The following is an 18806-nucleotide window of genomic DNA, read 5'->3' on the forward strand; positions in this document are numbered from 1 at the left end:
AATAGTTTCCTTTTGGCACCATTATTACTATTATAATTCGAGATTTTCATACTTTACAGTAGTTTACAGTATATGAGAATTTAGTCTAACAGTGTAACTTATTAACCTGTCCTCTCCCAGAGGCACAAATTTGTGCCCAAATTCCTTGATCCTGTTATCCTGGGAGATGACAGATTAAAACATGTCAAAGGGTATTTTATGATTCCACAACAATCCAAACAAGATTTTAAAAGTTCACGGTCACGATAGTGCCTAAATGTAAGACAAATGCGAAGCAAAAGGTAAGACCAACTGTAAACAAAATTATTCTAATTCCAAATAACATGACTAAATTCTCAGATACTGCAATGAGCTGTGTGTGTGACAAAATATTGTCTTATTTATTACCAATCTAGAGATCGCCGACTTTTGTTACCTGAACAGGATAATCAACACCAATTAATTAATATTTTTATTTAACTTTTAACACTGAGACTAAAATCAGTTTGTAGTCACTAGTAACATTAATTTATTTTTAACTATTTATAATTACTTAACTCTAGTCTTATACTTATAATAATCGTCATCAAATTGAGACGATAAAAACGTCAAAAATATAACACGAGTAAATAAATAACTGATTTTCTTTGGTACAGCAGAAATTAACACTTTTAGAGACAACGTGTAAATAAAACAAAATACTGTAAAAAAGTATAAAAAGAAATATTAGCTATTAGATAGCTTACATAAATTAAGTAATGCAAAACGTAATTTAAATAAAAGCGTGTTTTATCACTACCTCGGTTTGAAACGTTTAAAAAATAAACCGCTTTTTGGAATGCGTTATTTCAACTACTCACTAAATAAATATAATACTCAAATTCGATATAAATAATACCTTTAAAATCCGTTACAAGAATGCTCCAGTTTGCTTTGATACATATTCATGTTGCTTTGTGTTATAGACATTATTTTTTAATTCAATCGTGTTAACACGCTCGTAAGTATCGTAAACACTAAATAATGACTTACTTTAAGCCAGAGTACCATGTGTTTACATTATACTAAGAAGAGTGCGTCGCCGTGTCCCATATGCGGTAGGTACGAACCCGAAAATTGATGATAAACTTTGATAATGTATTTTTTTGATTAGTACCTATCGCTGTTGCATTTTTTTATGAAGAACAGGGCAAACTGGATATAAGTATAAATATGTATTAAGGTAGCTCTACACTCCAAGCGCATATTAATTATAAATAAATCAATGACACTTTATTGGCAGTAATATGAAAGGCGGTATCTGATGAATGCGGTCAGATCATTAACCGCAATACACAGAAATAAAAGCATCTATCAGAAGACTTTTTAGAACTGCATAACTTAACTCTATTCAAACTTTTACGGTACCATACAACAGTACTGATTTGAATAAATAAAGAGTAACTGTTCTTTCTTGAATCATTTGAGAGCAAGTCACATCTTCCAATATGACATCGTTGCCGGATGTAGAAACGACTTTCGTGTATGTTAAATGTCGACAAGTGACGACATTACTGATGTACTAAAACCAACTGTCTTACTATGCCTATGCCACATATGTAGGTATATTTTCAAGCATATAATCTGGAGGAGTAACTAGGCTATGAGTTTCTGTGACAGTCAATTGTGTTAGTATCGACAACTTTGACATTTGTGTCACTTGGGATTGATGTAACAAATGGACCAATCACAAGCAAGGCAAGGAGTTAAACGGACCTCACGATACTAACGCCATCTAGATCTATCTCTAGAGATATTCTATTTATCAGAAAAGACGCGTTGGTTTTAGTTCACGAAAGGACGTAACGCCTGTCAGCTTTATGGAACGCTATTATTCAGCCGTGGATATTTTTTAACCGCGATGGGTAATCCCAATGAGGGCTATCGCGTATGAATTCGCCACTAGAGGCGCTAGTGTAGCGTGAGGTCTCCGAAATGTCAAATCTCATAGTTTTTGGGTGAGCTACGCGGGTTTATTTATAATTAGAATAATTTTGTGAATATTTCGCAATATCTGAAATTAATTATGGCAAATATGCGTTCTGGGGCAATGAATGTCTGTGTTTCGAGACAGTTTTGTCTTTCGGAAACCTTTGTCCTCCCTTTTTTCAGAACAAAACGGGGACTATGGAACACTGTGGCATGCTCGATATTTTTATGGTACGGTTTTAAGGTGTATTAAATATGATTTTAATCTAAACTTTGTTTACACGCCCGTAATAACAGACTTTGAAAGCCATACTTAAAAACCTCACGCAACAGTGCGCCATCTAGTGAGACAAAAAACGATAGCCCTCATTGAACAAAATCTTTGCGACTTGTCTTGTCTCGCGTATCTTTACTTATTATGTGGAAGGAAGCAACTGTCAGTTTTATTCCTACTCTCATCGCTGATTAGTTGAGTGGTGTCGGGTCGGCGGGTTCACTCTTCTTCGGACTCTGTGTCGGAATCAGGGATCGTGTTGAACCAGTTCTCCCAGTTTGATGGCGGGCCTAGCGCTGGTCTGGACAGAAAAAACGAATTTTACCACTTGTACGGTGTGAGCAGGTACAGTCACCAGCACCATTGTCTGACACAGCAAAGCATGTATAAATGTCTGATACGACTCTATGTATTTCTAGGGTCTGTAGGACGTGTCAGATATTTTTGCACGCTCCGCTGTGACAGATATGCAGGTGACTTTTTTGTACTTAAACTAGAGTAGTTTTTAAAGAGAAAAAAAAGATTCATACATAAATACATATTTAGTGAAAGTACATCACTTTACATAAGTACCTACGTAATAACCTTAAGGCCCTGTTACACCATCCATTGATTAAATTTATTTGACGGATAAAATTAATCAATGGGTGGTGAAACAGCCCCTTAATATAACTTTAAATTAATCAGTAGCATCATTAAAAATTAGAAAATTAGGAATTATATTTGAAATATACTATCAATAGCTCTAAGCTCAAAGAAAACTTGCAAAGAAATGCAATGAAATGTGTGTGAAGTTCCCAATCCGCCTTGGGCCCGCGTGGGTACTACAGCCCAAGCCCCTATCGTGGTACTGACCGCTGCTTGGTGACAGGCTGCGGCAGAGTGGCGGTGGCGGGCGGCGGCGGCGCGGGCGGCGGGGCGCGCCGCTGCAGCGTCTGTGTCCCCTCGTCTGCTTCGTCGCGCCAGCCCTCTTCCAACACCCATCTGATAAACAAAATTATTCACTGTGACACACAATTTATGAGGAATAATTCGGTAGGAAGTTTGGTCAGTATGACTGAAGATCCCTGTAAAGGACTTTGAGCTGCCCGTCCACTGCATCGGAATCGAGCCGTACGAAGCGGACGGATTGTTGCTTTGTATATGTCGGCGGCATATCGTAAAATCCGCCAGATCACGAAATTCTTAGGCATGTCATGAAATGGCGCCATTTCTTGATATGCCTAAAAGTTAGCCTGGCATATCACAATTAATACTAACCACTCTTCGGCTCGTCGTACATAATTTTTTTTTTCTGCATATCACGATGTGCCCGGTATATAGACTATAGCTAGGAATGGGTAAGCCGCGAATTTTGACCAATTTGGACGTTTCAAATTTGGAACGCTGATAAAAAAAACTGATAACACCTAGAGGTTTAATTTTTTTTTTATTATATGACACGATATAAACTCTCAAGGTCGCAAATGAGATAATTGATTTAAACCCTTTTAAAAAAATAATAAAAATATATTACCGTCCAAAACGTAACGAAAATTGACTATTTTTTTTGACCACGAGTACTTAATACCTTATTATTTTCATGCTATTTAACTTCTCATGATCATGATTTTGTTTAAACAAAATTTTATGATATAACGATAGTCCTACCGATTGCGGAATCATGATAATCAAATAATTATCATGTTTTATATTTATTTCTTTCCACGTGCCAAAAAACCACGTTTTCGTTACGAATACTTAGGTGACGCTTAATTAAGCTACCTTTAACGCCAATTTCGGTAGAAATTTGTTTTTGTACACTGGCAACTAATACTCTAATAGGGCAACATCGATGAGATAAATAAATCTCATCAGTTTGTTGACAAACAGCCATCAAAAGTGACGCGGAGGTTTTTTTTCGAAAAAACGTCGAAAGTGCTTGTTCGATTTTAAGGGTAAGTAGTGATTATTTTTAACTGGTTGTTTTTCATACGATAGGGTTATCTTTTCCATGTAAGTGGCATGTGTTATTATGTTCAAAATGTCGTTATTCACCATGATAAACGACTTTTTGTATAAAATACGTTACACTTTCGTTACGATTACGTTACATTTTTACAAAATGCTACGTATTTTGTACATAACGTAACGAAAAAATGTGGTAAAGGGAAGTTCACACAGAAAAATTCTAACTTACACCAGTTTATTATTAGGTTTCCAATGACTGCACGCACAGTAAGTTAGTTAGATGGATATTTTGAAGTTAAATAAATTTTAATCTGTAGGTGCAGGGATCGGCACAAGAGAATTGTGGCGAGTTCTGTGTTCACGTCCTGCTACATGCATAGCGTATTTAAAGTGAGAGACAAACGGAGAGATTCACTTACCTACTTAGTTCATTTGTTACCTAAACTTAATAATCATAATAATTTATTTCCAAAAACATCTTTTTACATTGTCCACTTAACTAAGATACTACTTCCTAAATTGGTAAACCTGTGATTTAGGGTTTTGGCCATTTCTTTGAGGTATTTAATAGCTTGTACAGTCGAAGTCACAAGCATGCTCACAACTAGTTGGTAGGACCTTGTGCAAGGTCCGCCCGGATTGCTACCACCATCTTCCTCGCTAATCCTGCCGTGAAGCAGCAGTGCTTGCACTGTTGTGTTTCGGCGTGGTGAGTAAGACAGCCGGTGAAATTACTGGCACGTGAGGTATCCCATCATAGGCCTCTAGGTTGGCAACGCGTCTGCAATACCCCTGGCGTTGCAGATTTTTATGGGCGGTGGTGATCTCTTACTCATTTGATCGTTTGCCATCCAGTCGAATAAAAAAAAACCACATCCAAATTCGTTATGCTTATAAATGTGCACCTTATTGTCAGTGTTAGAGAGGCATGTAAAGATACACTTTTGGAAAGATGTTCGTCAACTAGAGGGTACTTCTACTTCCACATTCTCATGTTTAGCTCTATAGATCTCATATAGGACAGATTTAAGATCAGTATCGTCAGAAAGTTCTAGTAAAACTAAAAACTTCACTTTATTATATGACATGTATTTTTTTCATACATACGTTATCTGATGAGAATTTTTACCAGTTTGATCTAGGCTTTATAAAAATTTGCGTTACGTTTTATGGTAACGCCACGTATTTTTTTTATGTTATTTCTATGTCACATTGGTTAAAATTCGCGGCCTTACCCGAATATAGATGAATGCATTGCTCTAATCGATCTGCCGTATTGTTTCTCAGGCACATCGTGATATGCCTGGCCAACATTCAGACGCCATTTCATGATATGCCTAGGAATTTCGTGATCTGGCGGATTTTACGATCGGCCGCCGACATATAGATTTCTATGGTACTGCGTACACTGAATCGGAATTCAAGAAAAGAAATCTATACAAAGCAACAAATCCATCCGCTCCGTACGGTGCGTACGCTTCGATTCCAATGCAGTGGACGCGCAAATTTGTGGGATTTTTTAATTCAAAGAATATTATGATTATGAGTGACACAATGACAACGAGAAGAATGCGCAGTACAGACAGTTACCTGGAGCTAGTTGCAGACTTGCAGTTCTCGCACTCGCTGCGATAGTCGTCGTGCTCTTCGCTCCCGCCCACGGCGCCGCTCGCGTAACTGCACACACACGACGGCTGCAACCAACAACAATATTAGTAGGATGAATATTCGAGCCTCTTGACTGGTCGGCCGGACTGGTTGACTAGTGTTAGGATTACCACCTACCTTTACTAGCATAATGGAAGGACAAGTCGCAAAAATTTTGATGACGCTAGATTTAGCATCGGTTTTCTTTAGTTTTTATAAAAAATTGATCTTGTTTTTTTAATTATTATTTCTTCATGACGTGGTTTTTCTGTATACAGAATATGTGTAAATAAATATCTCTCTCTTTCTCTCTCTCTTCAAGCTCCAACGGCTGAATCTATTTAGACGGAATGGAGATAGTTTCAACTGGAAAATTACACTTTCCGCAGGATAGCGATAAATGAATTTATCTTAGACGGATGGCAACAGCTGTGGGATTATGTTTACCTTATCTACGGTAAGGGGCAGCGTCGGCGCGGCCACTTCTGCAGTGTTCTTGCCAGTCGCCTTCAAAGGCTTGGGCTCAACGTTACCTACGTTTTGCTCTTCACTATGAGCTCTGAAACAAAAGATACAATATAATAACAATACAAAATATAAAAGTCGCGTCAGCTCCTAGTCTCTCATGTCATAGCTTGCGGCAAAGTATATTCATCGTTCGGCTTGTGAAACATGGGTCGTACAGTAGGATTACTTGGAGTTAACACTTGACAGATGGGCGTGCCTTCAGTCAATTTTCAACTTTGACGTCATACAAATAAAATAGTTTTTACATAATCTGTAAACGTGGGTAGCGGTATACTAAAAATGGCTTTATTTGTATGACGTCAAAGTTGAAGGCACGCCCATCTGTCAAGTGTTAACTCCAAGTAATCGTACTGTATCTGGTTGTGCAGAGCGTCGTGAAACGTCAAGCCAAAGTGTTGTCAATTGTCAAGTAAAAATTTCATAGATCATCATCAGCATCATCATGTCAGCCCAAAGACGTCCACTGCTGGACATAGGCCTCCCCAAGGCTCTCCACTCAGACCGGTCTTGTGCTTTCCGCATCCACCGCGATCCCGCGATATTAACCAAGTCGTCGCTCCATCTTGTTGGAGGCTTACCGACATCGTCTCCCGGTTCGCGGACGCCATTCGAGAACCTTCTGACCCCATCGGCCATCAGTCCTGCGAGCAATGTGCCCCGCCCACAGCAAGATCAAGATCGTCAAGTCAATGATATTCAAAAATAGAGATAGCGTAATCACCTTGATCTGCCGCCGCCGCTGTATGCCAGTCGCGCCGGCTCTTCGCCTCTCATATCATGACTCGCGGCAAGGTTCAGGTTCCGCGGCATACTCCGTCCGGTGTCAGTCATCGCTCGGTTGTTCTCGCTCGGCTTGTGGAACGAGCGTCGTATCTCGTTGTGCAGGGAACGGTCGGCGCGGTTAAAGCCCGATATAGAGGTGTCGAGGATTGTGGTGTCGATCGCGGTCGAGATTCGTGGGATGGTGCGGTGGCTGGAAAATATTATTTTTAAGAGACATATTTACTCTTTATGTACACGAACTTCCGTTAATTGATAAGTCTATCAACAGCTGTAACCTCTCTTCTCGAGCCGCAAAGCAGCTTCGACGAATAGTAATATGATGCCATTTAAATATATAAACCGAAATTAACTTTTTTTTTCCGATTGCACTGCCCAAAATCAAACAAGACAATATATGATTGATATCGTAAGTCAATGTTTAGTCATTGCATTTGAAGGAGAAGGTTGGAAGGGTTTTCTCAGTCTTGCTTAAGCCATTTGCTGGAAAGTCGGGAAAAGGACATGCATTCTTCCGCTAGGCTCTGCGGGGTGCTTAGGCCAGTTATTTATTGTCGATCCCCGTTGGTTTCTTCCTTGACCGATCCTAGCCTTTTTCAATTCTAAGCTTTGCAGAAAGAGCTCTAGCTAATGTACTTACAGCGAGGCATGTAAAGCAGGGCTGGCGTAGAACCCGGGAACGTTGTGCGGCCGCTCTGGCTCGGGTTCGCGGGCTGCTACACTCAGTAGGGCGCGGTTGGTGATGGTCCCCAATGAACCCGTCAGACGTATCGCACTCGGGAAACCGACCACTGCTGAATGAGATAGATGACATGAGACATGACACGACTTGACACTTAGCGTTTCAATTAGAGATGGTACGAGGTAGCTGAACGGAGCGAGCTGTTTCCATCAGAGATGTGCGAGCGGGGTGCGTTGAGGCGGGGGCACTTCACTGGCCGCTACTAGTGATTGGGTACTTTGCAACATATCCCTGGCAATATATTCCTCGCACACATCTGGTTGAAACTCTCTTAGAGAGAAACAAACACTATAAGTCGTAATAATCGTATAAGGCCACACAGCCGGACAGCCGGTGAAATTACTGGCACGTGAGGTATCCCATCTTAGGCCTCTAGGTTGGCAACGCGTCTGCAATACCCCTGGTGTTGCAGATATTTATGGGCGGTGGTGATCTCTTACCATCAGGAGATCCACTTGCTCGTTTTCCATACAATCGAATAAAAAAAAAAAAAAAAAAAGGCGTAATGTTGTGTTCGTGTTATTGTATGCTGCGCGCGTGAGCACACGTGTGTGTGTACAATATGTGTTCGCGCGTGTTCGTGTGCGTATATGGGTGGGTAAAATTGACAAATACCTTCGTGGGTGACACTATTTACCGGCACGGATAATACCAACATGAAAATACCGACCCCATATTTCGTGTACACGTCCATACAAACTGGTGTCAAACTGACAAGAGTTTCTATGGGCATGAACACGAAATATCATGTCGGTATTCCCATATCGGTATTGCGCGGCACAGGTGTGGTGTATTATCGCAAAATTAGGTGTCTGGGGTGAGTATGTGTGCGTTTTTTTTATCAAGGGCGAATCTTGCTTTATAGCCATAGGAAGGGTTACATGGCCAAATTCTACACCGTGTTATTTTTGATATCCGTTAACTTTAAGGGGACAATCTACATGTCAAATAAAGTAATTTCTTTGAGACACTAGCGGTCTAACTTTAACTGTTTAAGAGATAATCAAGAGTTAAGATAAATATTTTTTAGCAGTAAAACAGAGTAATGGTCCTCAATTTATGACGTTTTTTTTTCAAAGTCTATAGCTAATCGGTGTTCAATTCACACATATTAAGCAAAAGAAAGTCAAATATGTGGATTTTTTGATGCCTCCCTTTTGTGTCACGTCAATGTCACCTGTCAAGTTTGTTTATTTTACAAATTAACAATTAACAATTGATGTAAAGCTATTATATGAACGAAAAAAAAAAACTTATCAAAAAAAAAAATGTTTTTTTCTATTTCGCGAAAAAGTTAATTATCAGGTAGTTCATATCAATAAACTGAGCCGTCGGCCGAAGTTAACACGGTGATAGCCAGCCATGGGGGTCACATACATAACTATATTATATTTCAATCCAATTTATAAAAAGTGTAAACAAAGACGCCATTTATCCGACCACAGACATTCAATGTTGTGAAAACCTAGAACCTATTGCAAAATAATTAATCTGTTCAGTAAATCGATTAATTTAATAATTTAATAGATCAAAGTATTTTTGTCTATTTTATTATTTACAACACTAGATTTCATTCCAAGACTGTTTATTCAATTATAAAAGCAGTAACTATTTTTTAATTTTAAGGAAAATAAATAATAAAAATCGCTTATTCATCCGCGCATTAATCGATTTTTAAAATGACAAATTTTCCACCATCTCTACGCTAGTCTATGCTACTGCAGATTATACACATGTTTTAATCAAGAAATAACGTCAGATTTTGATGAAGATTTTTCAAATGAAAAATAAATATTGAAATCAAGTGAATTTTGGTGAAAAAAGTGATTAGACATCTAGTTAAAAGACACGAATTATAGATAAATGTGTTATTGATTCGATCCAGTGAGTGTTTATACAAGAATTTTGATGAAATGTTTGTTTACACTTTTAATAAATTGGATAGGCATAACGTATACATCAATTTTCGTGTTTTGTCGCAGGAATGCAAAAAATATGACTAAAAAATATTCACTGTCGTCTTAGACCCAGCTCAGATCCCTCCCCCATCTATGAAGCACTGGAGGTACCGACCGTTGGGTGCGATGGGATGGTGGGGCGGATCCCGCGGCTCGGGCATCGCGGGCTGCAGCAGCGGCGCCGCGTAGCAGTTCGCGGTACTCGCCATCTGAACAATGAAGGCTCAGTTTCATTGGGCGATAACCCGGTCGACATATTTTTCAATCGAAAGGTAGTTCAATCAAAATGGTTCTTAGCTAAGTTAAATTACAATCGGTTAGTTGGTCAGTTAGGTTATGTATCTGTTTGATCAGTAATCAGAAACGACTTGTTGTACTTATCTTCCTGGGGTTCAAAGTGATAATACTAGTACATATTGATAGCAATAGAACTTATATCTTTTGAAAAGGAATAAAGAGTAATTTTCTCTGTATCATTCAAATTTACAAAAAAAAACATCTTTATCTATGAGACTTTATGTTTTAAATTTCGATGTAATATTTTGTTGTGTTGTATGGTGGGCCGCAGGAGGTTTAGTTGTGCGAATCAAGTCCACAGACCAACCAGTCATCTTAAATTTAAACGTAGCATAGTAAAAATATAAAGGTTTATTACATAATATACCTGAGCGAATGGCCGCGGCATGTTGATGTAGCCGTGGCCGGAACATTGCATGGAGTCGTCGGGACGCGACATGTTCTCGAACGTAGCTGGATAAGTGCGGTGGAACGGAGTTTCGGTGTTCATTCTATGAACAAACCATCTTTAACTATAAAACCGGTCAAGTGCGAGTCGGACTTGCGCACCGAGTATTCCGTACTTTGTATGTATTTATGAATATCCAGTGATAGCAGAGCCGCTCTCCGAAGCAAAAAGAACGAAGTTTAGGGTAATTTTAGACCGTTTATTGACATAGACAGGCAGATATGAAAAATTATTATTTTCAGACATTTTATATAACAAGCGTTTAACATAGCTACATTCTTTTTCATCACACTTGCTCGTCAATGATGTTATTCCATGCCTGTATACTAAAGGACATTGGCCTCAATTATTCCCGCGGGAATTATGGATTTACGTATATAGTTTTTCTTCTCAAGGGAGTTATGACATTAGTTTTAAAAAGTAAGAAGGTACGTCGTTTCAAGCTAAAGAGGTTTTAAGTCAGCCAACGTTTTATTCACATCTTTACAACTTAGCTATAGCCCAATTTTACACCATAAAAGTTTTCCACGCATCAAAGTCAAAGTCAAAGTCAAAATATCTTTATTCCATTTAAGCTATAACAAGCACTTAGTTATGAATGTCAAAAAAAAAATCTACCACCGGTTCGGAAAAACCTCTGTTGAGAAGAATCCGGCAAGAAACTCAACGAGGTATATTTTTTAAACAGATTTACAATATTATTAAATGATATGTATACATCACAAGTATCATCATGAAACTTCGTTATTTTTATATTTTAAATTTAAATCAAATTGTTTTGCAATAATTTTAGTAAATACTGGAATTATTAGCTTAGCATTATCTATGATAGTCTATGGTAGACGACTCGAAAAAAGTGACAATCGGTGGATTATTACGCAACTCAAAAATAGATGTTCGTATCGTTTTTCTGACGCAAATATTATTTAATACGAGAGTGAGAGGGACGGTACGATACGAACTTCGATTATCAACTTTTGTTGTAGCCCTCTGTATTGGCGGATAGCCATTATTTTATTCAGTTGTTTTATTTTTCCGAGCTGTGAAATGTTTAGACACAAAATAATTTAGTTTATTGCATTTTTTTTCTCACAATGTGATGAAAATCATTACACCCCTAAATGCACAATGTACTACAACACAATAGATTCGCTATTTAAAGTTACGGATCGCCAATGCAGAGAGGAATTTGATCTTTGTATCAAAAATGAAAAATCTAAGTGTTAGGTAGTGATGCAATGAAGTCCTGACCTGATAAGTTCAGAGCGGCACTGCGCCACGGCCTCGTCGTAAGGCGGAGGTGCTTCCCCGCGGGGCAGGTAGTTGCCGTGGGGCTTCCAAGCCGCCATGGCGGTCTCGCACGTGCCCCCCATATAGCCCATACTGCCGCTTATGTATCTGCAATATAAAAAGTTATCATCAAATCTAACCAGCGTGGCGCTGTAAGGACGCAATTTCCATCGGGTTACATAATTTTTTTAGGCACAAGCAGTAGTGACAAGTATTATGGCCGGGGAGCGAACTTTTGGTTTGGAGCGGATACATACATACAATCCATACTAATATTATAAATGCGAAAGTGTGTTTGTATCTTTGTGTGTTTGTCCGTCTTTCACGCCGTAACGGAGCGAGGGATCGACGTGATTTTTGGCATAGAGACAGCTCCATAGGCCCGAGGGTGACATAGGCTACTTTTTATCCCGGAAAAATGCACAGTTCCCGAGGAAACAGCGCGCGATAACCGAATACCACGCGGGCGGAGCCGCGGGCAAAAGCTAGTACATACATAAAATCACGCCTCTTTCCCAACGGGGTAGGACTACATCTTTCCACTTGGAGCGGATAACGTAAAAATTTCAGAATGGCTGACACGAGCGTATCCGCAGGTAAATGTTAGTAATTTACTAATTTAGCTATGAAAGCTAAGTGGTTTATGACTTTTGAATAATTTATTGAATCAGGCGTTACTTTGCGGAGGTCCATATCAATGAACTAAAATAATTTCCTTGCTCACCCGCGACCTTACGATAGCTAAGCTTATGCAAAATATGCGTGTTCATGCAGTTCCTCCACCTCCACACTGTAAGAACACACACAAATCACACAAACCCATCTATCACCATCACCACTACACTGACGCGTTTCGAACTCAACCAGAGCTCATCTTCAGAGTGGCACAATCGTACACCATGCTACCAGTTGTTAGACTAAACAACTAACCACTAACAACTGGTAGCATGATGTACGGTTGTGTCACTCTGAAGATGAGCTCTGGTTGAGTTTGAAACGCGTCAGTGTAGTGTGGTGATGGTGATAGATGGGTTTGTGTGATTTGTGTGTGTTCTTACAGTGTGGAGGTGGAGGAACTGCATGAACACGCATATTTTGCATAAGCTTAGCTATCGTAAGGTCGCGGGTGAGCAAGGAAATTATTTTAGTTCATTTATTGACTTTTGGTCTTAAGCGTTTAACATAATAAATACCAAGAAGACAGTGAGCAGTTTATACAACATGATAGTACAATCATCCTGTAGAATACATTGTGAGTTGCACCAAAGTTGATATAAGCAAAAAAGTCGCATTCATAGTCACAGTATAATGAATACAGTAAGCAGTCTAAAGACAACTCTATTCTTGGCTCTATTCAAAGAAAATATATTCGAACAAAGCCACGGTATACTAGTAGATTGTTGCACCAAGCAGAAAGTTATTTATTATTGCACCGAGTGCCGATTTGGAGCCGAGCGTCAGCGAGGGCTTTAGAAAGCACGAGGTATTCAGTATTCAGTATATTTATTCCATAACAATTTACATTGTGTCGGACAATATATATCTATAAACAATCTGACACGAGGGCAATATAAATTACTTAATGCGAGGCGCATAATCTGCTTTTTTTTCAACTATTACAGGAATAGTAGACAAAAAACTCATGCTAAATTTAATTCAAAGAAATGTCACTAGCACTCGATGATTCCATTTTTGCAAGTTTACATTCGCACTCAAAAATGTCCACGGAAAATTCGCAAGGTTCCCGCCAAATTTTTTTTAATTTTTTACTTTTTTTACCGCGATCTGTCAAATTTAGGATGAGCGCCAGGTGGGTTGGCCAACACGCAGTTTTTTTTAAATACGGCTACTTACTATTATTGTTAGGATTGGTAGTTAGCAACCATTTTTTTGAACGCAATCTGTCAAATTTCATAAGACCGTCAGATCGACCAACCTACACTAGATTTTTTTAAACTATGCAGGCTAATTTTATAGCAAAAATACTTGTTACCTCTTTGGTGGTGCAATTAAAAAAAATCTAAAACAATGCTAGAGCCGAAAAGTCCCGCTTTGTGCTGGGTATTTAAGTGCGTTTATGATGAAATTAAAGCAAGAAAAATAACTTTACGCTTTGCCCACCAGTAACAAGCGAGAGGATATGGTCTATTTCATACTGGATTACACTGTTGCGCGATTGCAGCTACATCTACATTATAGCAACGAAATGGTGACCATTCAAACAACTTTGTTAAATAACAATGCACAACATGGTTGCGCAGTGTAGCTGCGCTTACGTCAGCTGGCTGAGTGATCATAATGGGCGGAAGTCAATGGGGTTACCTTATTTATAGACGGCCTTATTGACACGGTGTGATCAGAGACTACAAAGGTTCCTTTAAAAAAAGTTTTACTAGGTTTTTTTTTTAATATGGAACAATTTTGGCCATTGTCAAGTAAAAGTGTTGGTTACAAGATGCCAGTAAAATCGCGCCAGTAGTAAAACATTGTGGCGCTCGATTGATCACTTGTATCTTGATAGTCCCGCGGGCCCGTAATGGAATACTACACTACTGGCAAGACTTTATTGGCATCGTGTAAAGCCGCACAAAGACAATTTTAAAATAGGTCATTGTCATTTTGAACACGAAAGTACCTCCTAAGTGTGTTGCTCTTAATGGTGCTCCCACACTGGCTGTTATAAATGCTATATAACGTTATAATACACGATAACATTGTCTAACACTTTATAACTTTTGTTACAACTTGTTAGATGTTTAAACTCTCACACATTGGTATACAAATGTTATAAAACACCATAGAACAAATTTAGAGGTTTTATCTTGTTGTAAAAGTTATATATGTAACATGATAATGCATAAAATATGTTACAATTTATTATACAATGTTAAACAAATGTTTTATAACGTTATATGTATAACACTTATAACCAGTGATCGGGGATTTGGATGCCAAACTGCAGGATGTCAAGTAGAAAGAGTAATATGGATACGCCGTTTATCTTGCGATACCAATTAAACTGTTTTAAAAATAAATAAATGCTATTTCCGTGTTGGTATGTTTATAAAATAAACAACATTAAGTAATGAGTGTTGGTTAAGTAAGATAAAAATAGGAATGATTCTACAAAAAAAAGTTGTATAAAAATGTATTTATTAAGTTATTCAAATTGGTCTATGTAATCTGTTGCCGTTTTGTATTTTTGGATGATAGTAAAGAGCATTATCATATATCATATTAGTCACATGTTTTATTCTAAATGAGACCTATGCTACACAAATTTAGAAGAATTTATTCAACAGAATTAACATTTATTTAAAACATTGACCCGTAATAGCAATTTATTGAAAATCAATATGTAATCTAAAAATAATGACAAAAAAACTGTCCTTTATCTCGCAATCCCGCGGCATATCATACCTACTAGCATAAAAATTGAGGTCATTCACCCCGAATGGCATCCAAATCCCCGATCACTGCTTAAGCAGCCAATGTGGGAGCACCATAAGAGGAAGGGCTACGAATTAGCCTAAAACATGTCGAGCTAAACTCGATTTAAGTGGTGAGTTATGGGTGAAGACCAAAAAGTTGCACAGCGTTAAAGCTGCGTTAGCACGTAGTTTTAATTTCCATTAACTTTTTCCATTGTGACACGAAAATTATACATACAAATTTCCGTCATATATAATGTTCAAATACAAAGTACGAATCATGCATTAGCTCCGCCTACCCTCACTGCATACCCCAGTTAAACGCTACACTTAACCAATGCTGGTGAGACTTCTCTGATCATCGGCATGCGGTACTCTGTACACGACCAGAGCCACGGTCAGGAGCGTCACAGCCACCGCGCCACCGGCCGCCATCCGCAAGTTATTCTCCGCGCCATCAGCTCCGCCCTCACTGCACGCGCCAGCCAATAACACTAAACTTACCCAATGCTGGTGAGGCTTCTCTGGTCATCGGCATGCGGTGGCCTCCGGCGCTTCTGCCTCCGTACCCTGTACACGACCAGGGCCACGGTCAGGAGCGCCACAGCCACCGCGCCGCCGGCCGCCATCCGCAAGTTACTCTCCGCACCATCAGCGGGCTTCACCACGTCATCTAGACAGATGAACTCGCAGCAAGTGTTGCCGACTCGAAACGATCGGCAGTCCTAAAAGGAATAAAATAAAAATTGAAACTAATTTAGATACCATAAGAAATAGTGCTCGCGAGTTTTGGTACACATATTGTCTTTAATGATCAATCTTTTATTTAACTTGCAATGAACCCCTATATGTATATTGCAACTCGTATTAATTGACAAAGAACGAAAGCCACTGGTCGTTGCTCAAAGAATTAGTTTGCTGAAGTGGCGTTGGGCTGGCCACGTTTGTCTCGCAGGACTGATGAATGGTGGGGCGGCCACGTCCTCGAATGGAGGTCACGGACGAGAAAACGTAGTGAAGGGCGTCCTGAGGCACGGTGGACGGACGACCTTAAGAGGGTCGCTGGCGGCGGATGGATGCGAGGGGCTGAAGACAGTGTTGTGGCGCGCCATGGAAAAGGCCTATGTCCAGCAGTGGACTGCTGTACTGTGAGCTGATGATTATGATGATGATGAGTATTATTATGTATGTAACATATAGGTCAAATCTTGCAAGTTAAATTTGACCCACTTTCAGTGGTCGGATTGTTTTGAAATTCGGCATACGTAAATTTAGTGACAATATAATAATCTGGTAGTGAAATCTTGGTGGTTTAGTCAGGATCGTTTTCTCAGGAGGGAACCTCAAAAGTTTATGGAACAGACTCGAAACTTTGCATGATTATTAAATTTTAATGACAATGCGTTTATATAAAAAACACAACTTGATGCTGCAGCTAGGGTCATCTTCACATGAGGGAATCCTCAGTAGTTGATAGAACAGATTCAAAACTGCATGATTGTTCAATTTTGTAGTAGTTGTTGTAGACACCTGATACTGCAGCCAGGTGAAGACCAAAAAGTTGCACACCTTAACACAAGTAGTTATTAATCTTTTCCATTGTGACACAAAAATTATCCATACAAATGTATTATTGATTTTTCTCCTCTTGAGGGAACTTCTTAATGATTACATAGATACAAAATTTCACATATACATTCAGTTTTGATGATATAGATAGATGAATTAGCAAGAGCTTGGAATTGCATTGGTAGTGGTTGTATGGTTTGCAAGAAAAGGAGAATAACTTAAGTATTTCTCTTAATTTAATGAAATTACATACCCTTCTTTTCTTACCAAGTATAATAATACTCAGTCCTTTTTTGTTTTCATCCGCTATCATTTGACATTATTTTATCATTTCTCTGACTCAATCAGACCAAAATTATTTTCTGCCATAGTTTTTAATTAAACAAAAGCTTTTAATAAAAACATTGTAACTTATAGTTGTACAGGCCCAGAGAGAATTATTTGAAAAGTAAATAATATTTAGAATTAGACACTGAGATTATTTTGGAATATTCTTCTTCAATATAATTATTACAAACCTCTTTTTATGCCGATAGTGTGGAGAAAAGGGAAAATTCATTTTTTTTATGTTAGAGAGGCCAGACAAATGAACTAGTGGGTCACCTGATGTTAAGTGATCACCACTGTCCATAGACACCCACAGCACTTTGTCTTTGTAACTATGTTAACTTATTGTACTGATTTGTGGGGCTCAATATAGAACATTTGTACCTATTTGTATTTAAACTTGACCTAGAGAAAGCACTGCAATATTTTTTTTTAAATTAAAGGGTACAAACTACTAAATGAAAACAAACAAATGTTCAGTAGATAAACAATTCAAGCCATTCTATTCTTCTTTTTCTGAATATGTAAAAATATAATAAGTCAAATTTTCAATTTCACAGGCCATCTAAGGAATAATAATACTTGAATTAACAACACTTCAGAAAATAACAGCACTTGAAACATCCAAAATTTAACCAAATTGATACCCTCCTCCTTTTTTGGATCCAATTAAAACAGTAGACAAATTGTCCCAGTTCCCATCAAGGTCAAAGTTTTTGCTTGTTTTTATAAAAAAAAACCTGGCCAGCAAGAAAAGACGGTGTCCTACTACTTGGAAACTTCTTGAACTGGCTCACCTGTGGAGGAGAGCAGAGCACGGCTTTGCAGGCTTTGGGCAGGCCGTTGTCGCATACACACAGGGTGCAGGTGTCTGGGCCGGGCACATAGTGCAAGCCGTGCGCGATGAGCCGTCCGCGAAGATCCGTACAATCCCCTTGCGCCGCGACGCCTGCACAACAACCATCATCACACACAGTTTCCAACACCGCAACAACAACTAAGAGCTTCCATACTTACTATAAAAATGTAAAGTCAAACATAACACGGCCTTGCCCAACATCGTACTCGGCTGGATCAAATATGAAACAACGAACTCATTTTGAGTGATAACGGACCCGTGCCCTATTTTATAATCGATATTTGTTATATGGCCGAGTAAATCTCTACAAAGGATAAGGACAGAGAAAATTGATCATGCGTCTTTGAGTTTTTGCGCCTGTCAGGTTCTCGGTTCTCTTCTCAACACGCAAATGTCAACAGTGTCAGTCACCTGTCAGCTCTGGCTGTCAGTCAACAGAGTTGTCATTTTTACATTATCATCAAAGAGTATAAGTACCTATGTAGATTATCATCCTATCACGTTCGGAATCAGAAATCGCAGCTATTATTTTTTTTCATTATTTATGAACGAAATATTTAGACTTTCTAGTCTAAATTATAAACTTTTTTTGGTGAATCAATTTCTTTAATCTTGATTAACGATTGCGATTAGTTTGGTCCGTTATGAGGTAAGAATATTAATAAAAACTCTCTGTCTCACTCTAACAAGAGTTACATTACATATGAAGTGATAAATAACCGGACATTGTAACTAAGCAAAGCAGTAGCTCTCTGTAAA

At 38.7% G+C, this 18806-nt stretch overlaps 1 protein-coding gene across 4 annotated transcripts; it reads right to left on the minus strand.

The window, feature by feature from the left end:
- Positions 1-239: 239 nt before the first annotated feature.
- On the minus strand, positions 240-18433 carry LOC141439564 (uncharacterized). 4 transcript variants are annotated; one of them, XM_074103855.1, is made up of 12 exons: positions 18206-18433; positions 17986-18137; positions 15797-16017; positions 11823-11969; positions 10491-10614; positions 9942-10035; positions 7767-7917; positions 7068-7319; positions 6266-6377; positions 5762-5865; positions 3077-3205; positions 240-2522 (listed from the first exon to the last, which is right to left on the minus strand). In XM_074103855.1, the coding sequence occupies exons 1-12, from the start codon at positions 18246-18248 to the stop codon at positions 2441-2443; spliced, it is 1611 nt and encodes a 536-aa protein (XP_073959956.1). In that variant the 5' UTR covers positions 18249-18433; the 3' UTR covers positions 240-2440. The 4 variants fall into 4 exon arrangements, with proteins under 4 accessions (XP_073959956.1, XP_073959955.1, XP_073959954.1 ...); XM_074103854.1 differs by having other exon boundaries at positions 7767-7920; XM_074103853.1 differs by having other exon boundaries at positions 10482-10614.
- Positions 18434-18806: the final 373 nt, after the last annotated feature.

This window comes from Choristoneura fumiferana, chromosome 21 (genome assembly GCF_025370935.1).
Source record: "Choristoneura fumiferana chromosome 21, NRCan_CFum_1, whole genome shotgun sequence".
NCBI lineage: Eukaryota > Metazoa > Arthropoda > Insecta > Lepidoptera > Tortricidae > Choristoneura > Choristoneura fumiferana.

Excerpts from the sequence above, each read along its gene's own strand:
- LOC141439564 (XM_074103852.1), bottom strand. The coding sequence starts at position 18,248 with ATGTTGGGCAAGGCCGTGTTATGTTTGACTTTACATTTTTATA. Across the intron at positions 5,866-6,265 it reads TGCCCCTTACCGTAGATAAG|CCGTCGTGTGTGTGCAGTTA; the intron begins GTAAACATAATC and ends TGTTGGTTGCAG. Across the intron at positions 3,206-5,761 it reads AAGTCTGCAACTAGCTCCAG|ATGGGTGTTGGAAGAGGGCT; the intron begins GTAACTGTCTGT and ends TTTGTTTATCAG.